This window comes from Anabrus simplex, chromosome 1 (assembly GCF_040414725.1).
Source record: "Anabrus simplex isolate iqAnaSimp1 chromosome 1, ASM4041472v1, whole genome shotgun sequence".
NCBI lineage: Eukaryota > Metazoa > Arthropoda > Insecta > Orthoptera > Tettigoniidae > Anabrus > Anabrus simplex.
In genome coordinates, this window is record NC_090265.1 from 829301598 (window position 1) to 829313704 (window position 12107).

At 38.9% G+C, this 12107-nt stretch overlaps 1 protein-coding gene across 4 annotated transcripts in view; it reads left to right on the top strand.

The window, feature by feature from the left end:
• The window catches only part of LOC136873914 (protein lin-54 homolog), a 264832-nt gene that overhangs the window by 29077 nt on the left and 223648 nt on the right, over window positions 1–12107 (top strand). For all 4 annotated transcript variants that reach the window (XM_067147255.2, XM_067147284.2, XM_067147265.2 and 1 more), the window contains exon 3: window positions 9199–9447. In XM_067147255.2, the coding sequence (XP_067003356.1) occupies window positions 9199–9447 (249 nt within the window). The remainder of the gene's footprint in view (window positions 1–9198; window positions 9448–12107) is intronic.

The following is a 12107-nucleotide window of genomic DNA, read 5'->3' on the forward strand; positions in this document are numbered from 1 at the left end:
GATCTCGGCATATGATTCTGATCACCTTCAGAATCTCATATAGCTTGGTCCAATCAAAATGATCAAATGCTTTTTTTAGATCTAAGAATGCATGTACGTAGGCCTATCTTTCTTAATTCTATCTTCATAAGATCAGATGTAAAGTCAGGATTGCTTCATGTGTTCCTACATTTCTTCTGAAGCCAAACTGATCTCCCAACTCTGCTACAACTTGTCTTTCCATTCTTCTGCAAATAATACATGTTTAAAATTTTACAAGTGTGAGTTACTAAACTAATGGTGCAGTAGTTTTCACACTTGTCAGCACCTGATTACTTTGGAATAGGTATAAGAACATTGTCTAAAGTCGAATGGCACTTCTGTATCATACATCTTAAATATAAAATGGAATAACCTCCCCATGCAGCATTAGCAGCCTCTTCTTGTTCCAGAAACTTATCACTACTTCTCTCCCTTGATACAATCATTTAATATGTTCCTGCAATCTTTCTACCTTGTCTTCTTTCCCTAGAAGTATTTTGCATGTGAGCTCTTAATATTCTACTCCTAGTTTTCCTTTCTTCAAAAGTTTCCTTGATCTTCCTGTATGCAGCATCTACCTTTCCTACAACCACACAACCTTCACCATCCGTGCACTTCTCTTTCAGCCATTCTTCCTTAATTGTCCTGCATTTTCTGTCTACTTCATTCTTTAATTACCAGGTGTGTTGACCATGTGGTTAGGGGCGTGCAGCTGTGAGCTTGGATCCGGGAGGTAGTGGGTTTGAAACCCACTGTCGGCAGCCCTGAAGATGGGTTTGTGTGATTTCCCATTTTCACATCAGGCAAATTCTGGGGATGTACCTTAATTAAGGCCATAGCTGCTTCCTTCCCACTCATATCCCTTTCCTATCCCATCGTTTTCATTAGACGTATCTGCGTCGGTGCGACGTGTTAAGCAGCTTGTAAAACAGAATCTTTGATTGCCTATATTCTTTTCTGCCCTCCTCATTTTTTGCATTCTTGTATTTTGCCATTCATTAATCAGGTCTAATATCTCCAGAGTTATCCACTTATTCTTACTTGATCGTACCTTTCTTGCTAAATTTTCTTCAGCCTTTGCATGTAGTCCTTGTGCAATATGTTCCTTGAAACAATCTCTTATACTCTTTTCTTTCAATTTACCTATACCCCTATCTTCTTGCATTTCTTTCTTCAGTTTCTTCAACTTCAGATGACATCTGCTCCTGGGTATGTTTTGTAATCCAACACTTAGTTTTTGAATCTCTGCTTAATCATAATGAAGACTATCAGATACCTTCCATTGTCACCAGGTTGTGCCCGCATACACAGGTGTTGTTTGTGGTGTTTGAACCAAGTATTAGAAGGACTAAATTATGATCAGTGCAGAGTTCAAGTAGCCAATTTCCCCTTTCATTCCTTTGTCCCAATCTGAATTCTCCTACGGCATTACCTTCTCTTTCTTGGCCTACCACTGCATTCCAGTCTCCCATCACAATTAGATTCTCTTCTCCTTTTACATATTGTATTAAATATTCTATCTCTTCACATATTCATTTGATTTCATCATCATCTGCTGAACTAGTAGGCATATAGACCTGCATGATTGTTGTGGGCATTGACTTGGTGCCTATTTTTATAACAATAATTCGTTTGCTATGCTGGTTGTAGTAGCTTACCCACTGCCCTATTTTCATATTCATTATTAGACCAACTCCCGCATTTCACTTGTTTGATTTTATGTTTATAATTGTATAGTTGCCTGACCAAAAATCCTGCTCTTCCTGCCAGCATACTTCACTTATACCAAACATCTAATTTTAGTCTATCCATTTCCTTCTTCAGATTCTCTAACCTACCATAGGCTATTCAAATTAACATTCCACGCTCTGGCTCGTAGAATGTTGGTATTCATCTTCCTGATGATTGCTCTCTCCTATTTAGTCCCCACCCGGAGATCCAGTTGGGGATTATTTTACCCGGGAGGAAGCCGTCGTCATTACATCATTCATACAGAGAGATCTGCATGCCCTTGGAAGTAAGTTACATCTGTAGTTTCCCATTGCTTTTTGCCATGTAGCAGTATCAACACAGCTAAGCCATTTTAAATATTATTATAAGGCCATATCAGTCAGTCATCCAGACTGCCGCCCTTGCAATTTCCGAAAGGCTGCTGTCTCCCTTTCGATGAACCATTCATTGGTCTGGTCTCTCGACAGATACCCCTCCCAGTGTTCTCCCCAGAACTTTTTATCAGCTGGGTGGCAGAAATGAGTAGCCGGGCAGGGAATACGATGTAAAATAATGAGTATGATAGAATTTTAATTTATTCCCCCCATCCCACAGGACATTAACATTGATATTAGACAGGTAAACATTAACAGCAAAATTGAACTATTTTAGCATTATCACTAAGAAGACATAACAGAGTATTTTGAACTTCTAATGTTCTATTGCTCATTCATTATCACTCGGTTGCTCTAGAGAGTCAGGCGAGTTTGTAACATCCTGCGGAATTGAGTGCTTGCATGCGATTCAACGCTAATCCAGACACCGCTCGCGCACGACATTACGTGATAAGCTAAACATTTAAACTCCGATGTAACTTGTGCAATTATGCTGAAAATAATGAGGATTTTTCTTTTAAATAATTTACAATATTGACATTTTAATTTGGAACACACAATGACTCGAATATGAATTATTATTAGGTAAACCGAGCGAGTTGGTCATGCTGTTAGCTTGCATTCAGGTGATAGTAGATTCAAACCCCATTTTCGGCAGCCCTGATGATGGTTTTTCATGGTTTCCCATTTTCACACCAAGTAAATGTACCTTAAATAAGGCCATGGCCGCTTCCTTCCCACTCCTAGCCCTTTCCTTTCCCATCGTTGCCATAAGACCTATATGTATTGCTGCGACGTAAAGCAACTTGAAATGTTATGTAACTAGCACATATTTAGGTTATGATAGCCGGGCGGTGAGTGAAAACGGCTAGGCGGTGCGCCCATTAGATAGGTCCTAGGGAGAACACTGCCTCCAATATGGTTGCACCTATGGTTCAGCCATCTGCTTCATTGGGACGCTCAAGCCTCCGAACCGCAGCAAGGTTGTGTGGTTCGTGAGGTTACTAACGTTAAATGCAGTACGTCCCTTGCCTCCCACTGCACATGTGACAACTGGTGACACCTTAATGCAGTTGATAGGTCAAGAGGAGCGTAATGGGTTGGCCTCTAGTTGTCCACAGAAAGTACAGCATGCAGAAAGCATGGTGAATAGTTGCTGGAGTACTTTTCTAACTTTAATTGTCGTAAAACAGTGTGTAAATCACACTTACTGAAAATGTGGATTGCTACAGATCGAAACTTTACTATGATGGTCGAGTAGTCTTCTGCCAGGCATGCTCCAAGCAAGTAAGTTTGCTGTAACTAACCTAAAAGCTGCACTGCAGTACCCTAGCATGCACACTGAAGTGTACTTAAGATTTGTATTTTTTATTTCAGGTTCAATGTGAGCACAAATCCCATCTTGAGCAACATAAATCTGCAGCTGCACACATTGCTAGTGCAGCTAGGGGAAAGTCCAGCAGCAGTAAACAATCGCTAATTTCACCTACGCCAGGTGTTGGTGTTTGCAAACGTTCCATGGAACGTCGTAACCAACGCGACCATAAAACATTCTTAGAAGACATCAGTGGCTGCAAAATACCTAACGAATCCACTGCTCGCTTTATTGTGAATGTGTTAGTAGGTAAGCTGGACCCAAATGAACCAGGTAACCCTCATCTAATTCTTTGTAAAGAAATAGAGAAATAACAATAGCGCAATAGCCTGCGTAGTGAGGGAGACTTTACACATATTATGCCCAGCTGAAAATCAGGATAGTAAGTTCCTTGTGTTCGTGACAGACAGTGCTGCCTACAAGTTGAAGACGGGAGGTTCTAGTCCTACCCGAACATGCTACACGTTACATGCTTAGCCCATGGCACAACCTTGCGGGGGAGATTAAAACCCACTCCAATGATGTGAACAGTATTATATCTTCAGTCAAGAAGGCTTCCTTAAAAGCCCCTACATGTGTACAGTTTTTCAAAGAGAAACTACCGGCAACCCCTCTTCGACCTGAGCCAATATTTACCTGTTGGGGAACTTGGATGTCTGCTGATGCTGAGCACCTAAAAGGCATTAAAATGGAAATGACTTGCATGAAACAGAAGCTTCCTGCATCGCTGAGACCAAGAAAGCTCTTGAGTGTTCCACCTTGTCGCTTCCTTTGCATATTGTTGGTTTAGAGGTAACAGTCACTAAGTGCACTTTTGGCTGAAGTTGAGTTATGTATGATTCTACCTCATGAAGTGCATACGAAGGCTCCATCCCATTTTTTATTTTAGAACAAATGACCAAGTGCATTTCTGGTTCAATTATGGCGTGGAAAAGTCCATTTATCTCAGAACTATGAAAATATCACTTAGTATGACCTCCAAACCAATGATATATTAGACACATTTGTTTTATACCAGAAGCTACCCTCCGTATGGAAAGTGCAACTCATAGATGCTCAGGATATCATTGGCAATGTTTCCAGAAAAGAAATACCTGTATCAGTGGGAGTTGCATGTTCTCCGAAGCTGTAGAAGATTCTTCAACATAATCCTGGTTTTGAAGATATGAAAGTCATCAGTTCAGTATCGCAGGGCAAAAAGTATACAGGAAAATTGACCCTAGAGCCTGCATCGTTAGCGTATATGCCATATGCTCCAATGACGTCATGTTCCTTTGAAATAACTTTTTCATCATACAAGAATGTGGCATGTGATAATAGGAGGTTTTATGCCAGAAAATTTGGGTATGTATCTAGTTATCTACTGAAATGCCGAAGGATAACCCACAAAAGAAACCGTAAAATATATTCTCTGTGTGTTTTTAATCAGTATGTTTGATGATGTAAACTTTTGTGAAATAAGTTCATAAATAAATCTCACAGAACTAAAAAAAACAAAGTTGTTGGTGCCTGTATTGAACCATAAAGCAAAACCTAAAGATGCCTATTATAAGCATAGAAGAAACCTAAAATGAAGGTCTATGCCAGTGGTTCCCAACCTTTTGTGGCCCATCTCTCCTTTTTAGAGGTTGACTTAACACCTATTGCCCCCCTTTTCATTTTCATTGTATACCTAATTTTAATTTGAAGTAAAGTGTAAATAATAAAGCAGTTTTATTATTTTAAACAATTTTATTACAGTGTATAAGAACAACCAAACAAGTTTTATCCGGTTACTCTAAAAAAAAAAATAGAAAAAATTAATATGTTCATTTTTACAGAAATTTTTAAGGACAAAGAAGTGAAATAATAAACTAAAATCATTGACATACATAAGAAACAGGAGTACATGTTTTCATTTTTAAATTGGAACCTGGAAAAATTGAAAAAGGTGACAGTTAAAATTTGAAAAAAATGAAAGTTTGATGAAAAAATAAATGAAAGTTGAAAACTTTGTTATTGTTTTATTTTACCTTTTCCATGGCTGCCTTGTGCTTGGTGGATTTCAGTTAAAGCTTGAATAACCGGCTTTATGTTCGTCAAGTTCAGGCGCAAGTCACCTTTGAGGCATATGTCCAACTTATTTCTTTGTTTTGTGAGGAGCTGGACAACAGAACTAAATCCTTTTTCAACTAAATATGTTGACGGGAACAAAATGAGAAGTGGTTCAGGTTTTTTCCACAGTTGTGGATAAGTGTCCATAAACTTCACTCAGGCTAACTCGCAACCGCTCTGTTTGAAAATAATGTTCGGCTCACAGTCATACTTCAGATCCAGAAACTGTGTCTGCAAAGAGTTATCAAGCTTATCCACAGCTTCAAACGAGATCTAGAATCCAATCTAGAATTTGTAACTTGGTCAAATCTTCAAATCTTGATACCATTTCAGTTTTTAACTGGTCAAGGTGATCAGTAAAAATTAGGATTTTGTCTTCTGGGAGTTCAGGAGTCTCGTTACCTGACAGTGAACGCCTTTTAAGGGTCGGAAACTGAATCAGCTCTTTACGGCCAATATTTACCTTGTGAATATCAAATTTGGCTATGAATGATGAAATAATTCCTTTGGCTTTGATAAGGTTCATCTTGTTTCCTTGAAGCCTTATACTGACTTTGTTCAATTTTTCAAAAATATCTGTAAAGTACGCAAGTTCCAACTTAGGTTGCTTCAAATTCTCACTTAAAACAGGATCAGACGTGTCGAGAAACTCGGTAACCATGTCAAATAGTTCGAAGAAACGGCGCAAACAGTTTCCTTTGGAAAGCCACCTCGCGGTCGTATGTGGAAACAAGCTTTGATATTGTTGACACCAGTAATAACCAGTTGTAGGGTTTCATGCAGGACATCACTCAATTTTTTCGCAGCTAAGTGTTGATGATGAATGACGCAGTGAAAGTGATGACCTCTGGCACTTCTTTCTTAAGGTGGGCTAGAAACCCAACATGATGACCTGACATGACAGGAGCACCGTCTGTTTTACAAGTGCTCACGTTTGTTAAAGAATCTCTTTTTCCTGAAAATAATCTTGCACCACTTCAAAAATTGACGATCTCTTCATATCAGTGATCAAAGTTCTAGCAAACAACATTTCCTTGGTAATTTCCTTTTGTTCATTGATAAACCTCACATAAGCTAATAAATTTGCTTTGTTATCAATCACAGTCGATTCATCAATCTGTAATGGAAATTTATTTTTTCAACCTATTGGTGAGTTTGGATTCAACGTCCGTGGCCATTTCGTCAATTCGCCTGGAACCAGTATTGTTGCTCAAAGGAACCGATTGACTTATTACTAGGGCCCTCACCTAGCATGATTTCAACATTTTTTTGGTAGCCGGTGAAACAAGAGTTTCACCAATTGTGTGAGGTTTACCACATTTAGCGATCAATAAATACACCTCGTATGAAGCAAGAAGACCTTTGTCAAGATCGGGTGCTCATTTTTTAAAAATAATTCACTCACATTAAGCCGTTGATCAGCTTTAGCTTTGAGGTGTTGGAAATAACTAAGTTCTTTACTCGCTTTATCACTGTGTACTCTTGATAAATGATCTTTCATTCGTGAAGGCTTCATGGCTTCATTACTAGTAAATGTTTTATCGCACAAAAGACAATATGGAAACTGCTCATTTTGCGGGAACGCGATAAAACCAAATTTTAAATACTCAGCTGAGTATTGACGACACTCCTCCTTTTTTAATCCATTGTGCATGAATTTCTACACTTCAAAACAAATCTACGAAAACAGAAAATACACGCACAAAAACTGATCTTGAGGCACACAAAGGCTAGTTGAAGATGAATGTAGGTCAATGGCAAGTGTGTTGTGATGGCAGGAGGGGGGAAGGGATTGAGTCACCAGTCGGACGCGCTGAGCCAGGTGGGGTCTGTGGAGAGGGGCGAGTGCAGTGAATTGGTCGGCTGAGAATAGCCTATGACTCGTGCCACCCGGCAACTTCTACTGTACAGTACTATTTAAATTTTCCCCCTTTGAATACTCATCGCCCCCCAGTTATTTATTGCCCCCCTGATAACCCAAATCGCCCACTTGGTGGCAATCGCCCCCAGGTTGGGAACCACTGGTCTATGCCACCTAAAAATCTTTGCCCTAGCAATGGCTAGCAACAATAAATGGCAGAAAAATTATACCTTATCTTCATGTGCTCTATTATTAAATTTCATTTTTTTAAATTTTTATTTTTGGGGGGTCGGCATACAATTGTTTTGTTATAATTAAATACTGTATATACGATACTCTGTTGGGATTGACTGGTGACAGTACAATTGCAGAAAGTTTCTGAATTTTTTGTGTTTGGCAAAGTTTTAAATGGAATGTTTGCTGCTGTAATGGCATGACATAATTCAGCTTTAAACTCACTTTTACTAGATGAAAACTCGGAAGTGTGCATCAATAGTGCCTGCTTCATTTGCTTTAAGAGCAGCATCTTGTGAAGTGGCCTTTTTTTTGTACTTAGACACCTGAAAATAATAATTTTTTAAATAATGGCACTGTGTTAGTAAAATACTATTGTTTTAGAAATTCAACATGTATTTCATTCGTTTTGCAAGAAACTGGCCGCATTTTTGCATATCAAATTTGTAGACTACGTAGCTACTTACTTGGTAAAAAAAGGAAATCTTGCCATCCATCGAGTAACATTCGTTTAAGCCGCTGATGAATCATGGAAGCTTTCGGTGTTTTTATTTTCAGCATTACGCAGTTCAAATTATGCACGCAAGTGATTCTAAAGGAATAAATGGTTTCTGGTAGAGAAAAGAGATGTACCATATTTTGGTGAAAGCTGAAATTTTAGGATTGAATGAGAAGTACTTCCCTAATATGTTGCTCATCATGGCATTTCGGTGATGAGAAGAGGAAGGGATTGTCATCTGTCTTGGAATGCAAGCAGAACAGACTGTCAAGAGAAATAGTAGGCAGATGCAAAAATATAAAGCAAAAGGTAATAAGAACTTTTAACGTCAGAATAGGCATTTTATGTGCTCTATAGAACATCTTTATTTAGACCTGATTTTCGATGACAAACCCAAATAATATCAAATGCATGTGTTTTAAGGTTTTTGCCCAAATTCTATTGTCTACTGATAATCCACTTTACTGGTTGGCACCTTGTGATAAGATGTAAGTTGACTTCTGACCTTTATTTCATGCTCTTTATGCCATTGTAAACATGCAAAATAACACATTTTCCAGTGTATTGACGAATGCACTAAAGAGCCACTTTTGTGTATTGTGGCCCTCTAAATTTACTGCACAGAAAAATGGAATAACCCAGGGAAAACGGATTCGGGTGACCAGTGGGCACCCTAGCTCTGCGGATGTAGGAATTTCTGTGAATATATTGAAATTTTCCTAAGACAGTAACTTCAGAGGAGACCTACAAAGTTTCCCTTATGTTCTTCCTGTTGGAACAAAATTTCCTTTGATTGTGTTAATTTATTGAATTATCCTCTTCCAAATTTGTGATTGCATTTTCTTGCTTTATCCGGAACCTTCACTCATTTGAATTCTATTGGTTACTTGCTTCGTGTACTGTGACATTTTTGTGATGTCATTCTTTTGCCATTCAACTTATTTAGTTTTTTCTAGTTATAGTTTGGTTCATAAATTGAAGTAAAATAACATTTTTACTTAATTTCAAGGTATATGCCAAAGTCATTATAACTGGAAATCAACATAATCAGCACGGCCAGCCTATAATGCTAGCCACATCGCAGTCTGGAGATACCTTTACTACTGGTCAGCCAATCAAGATCATCAGTAGTACTTCTGGCCAAGGAACACTTCTTGCTAGTCCAACGAAGGCTATTACTCTTGCACAAGCCCAGCAGTTGGGTTTAATATCACCAACTAAACTTCAGCAGATTATGCCTACTTCACCAAATAAGCAAGTAAGCATTCATCTTTTTAAGTGGTAAGATTCCACACTATTCAAGTATGCTTTTCAAGGTGAAGCACTGGAAATTTTCACCTCACATGCCTTTTGACCCACAGAAGATATCATTATTTTGTTTTTACCATGCTAAATGGTACAAAGATTCATATAGAATGATCCAATGAGGGTGTTTGATGTATGAATAATGTGCACATAAGGACTTATGTAGGTACATTCAGTAGTGTAATTATTTCTCCAGTCAATCTTGTACTGTTAGGATGAACAAGCATTGAAATGTGAATTTTCAAATTGGCACCGTAGCAGCAAGCTGCAGTAACGAGTAAGTCAAACACACAAGGACCACAGTAGATGGAAGGCTCAAACGTGAACACTGCTATGCTGTGATTTTATCCATAGCCTTTGCCTATGTGACGTACTGCTTAATACATCCTCCCAGCATGGTGCCAAACTTGCAAATGTTGAAGTTAGCAACATGTAACTGCGGAGCGGAGGTGCAGACAATGGAACACATTGTTAAGGAGTCCCCACTTTGAGCATTTAACGGTGATCTGAGGCTTCTACATCAAGCAACTTTGAGTGCTGTGGACTGGTTGTCAAATTTGGACATTTCCCCTTGATATTAGATATTTTGTGTACTTGTAAAGCCATACGAAGTTGCTATATATATATGGGGACTCTTGACAATCTAAAGTCTGCCATGGATGTTGCTTTACGTTGTATTGCTATTATTGTTTCTCTTTGAGAAGACTAAAGTGTTAGTTACTCCTCCCTGGAGAGAGGGTGTCCTAGTATTTTAAAACCCCCAGGAATTGGGCTACCTGTTGGTCCGCGGGTTGTATTGGTTATTTCAACCAGCCCTACATGCTGTAGGGGCCCCCTATCCACTACCTGGGGACACACTCTGTAGGGGTCAGGTTCCCCTGCTTACTTATTGGAAGTTAACCCCGCCCATAAGGAGTGAGGTTATTTGCAGAATAAGGATGGTGGCAGGTACTTCACAGATGTAAAGGTCATCCCCAGTGAAAGCATGGACAGTGACCACAGATTGTTGGTAGTAGACTTCAATCATAAGAGTAATGAAACACAGAAAATGATTATGAAAAAAACCAAGAAGTCCAAATAAAGGAAGAATACAAACAGAGTTTGCCAAAGGGTGAAGTGACCAGCGTTAATGAAGAGTGGAAGGCCTTCAAAGACACCTTTGTGGGAGAAGCCAAAAACCTATGTGGAGTTACAAGTTCTATCAAAAGAAAAAAGGAGACACCATGGTGGAAACGATAGAGTGAAAATAGCGGTGAAAGAAAGAAACCAAATAAAGAAGGCACTGGACAAGGACAAACAAAAACAGGGATAAGAATTAAATGACCAAGAAATACAAAGACTTCAAGGAGTATACAGGAACAAGAAACTTGCTGTAAAGAACATTGTAAGGGAAGGAAAAGAGAAGAAATGGAATGAGTTTGCAGACAAACTGGAAGAGGACAGTAGAGGATCAAGAGACCATAAAAGCAATAGAACGTGATGGTGGAACTCTGACACAAGAAGAGGGAGAAATTAAACAAGAACTCAAGATCTATTTCAAAAAGCTGCTGAATGGAGATACAGAAAACATAACGGATAGAGGAGAGCCAAGTCGAGTAACCACAACTGAACCACCAATTACTTGGCTTGAGGTTGAATTTGTGCTCAAGAGCATGAAGAAAGGAAAGGCAGTGGGCATAGATGAACTAAGTGCAGATCTGCTGATAGCAGCGGGAATTCCAGGATCCCAGTGGCTCTGCAGACTTCTCAACAAGATATGGGAGGTAAATACTATTCCTGAGGACTGAAAGATGGGCATCATTGTACCTCTGTTCAAGAAAGGAAGCTGACGAAAATGTACTAATTACCGTGGTATCACACTATTGTCTCATGTCCTGAAAATATTGGAAAAAATAATAGACATCAGAATCAGAGATATTGTTGAACCAATTTTGGAAGAAGAGCAGTATGGTTTCAGACCAGGAAGGTCAACTAGAGACCTTATATTTGCAATTAGGATGCTAATGGAGAAATACTGGGAGAAGAACAACCCTTTATTTCTATTATTTTTGGACATTGAGAAAGCATACGGCAGTGTACCAAGGGAAAGAATTTGGCAATGCATGAAAGAACTTCAAGTCCGAGACAGCCTCATAGACAAAGTGAAATTGTTGTATAGTGGGAATAGAAGCTGTATTCAAGTAGGATGTGGTTTGTCGGACTGATTTGAAACAAAGAGAGGAGTGCAGCAGGGCACCTCATTGTCACCACTTCTTTTTATTATTATAATGGATGTAGTAATGAAATCTATTAAAAGGAAAGAACATGGAGATATCAAAGCCTTCACATTTGCAGATGTTGTTGCGATCTGGAGTGACTCAGAAGAGAAATTGGGAGAGAGAATGCAAAGCTGGAGTGAGGAGTTTAAGAAATATGGTTTAAACATCAGCAAGACAAAAACGGTGGTGATGAAAGTGTATGGGGAAGGAGCAGAACCAATAGTCATGTTAAATGAAGCCCAAATGGACAGCGTTCCAGTTTTCAAATACTTGGGTAGCGTTATATCAAATGACAACCTAGCAAAACATGAGGTGAACAATTGATTCAATAAGGCAACACAATTTTACCACCAGG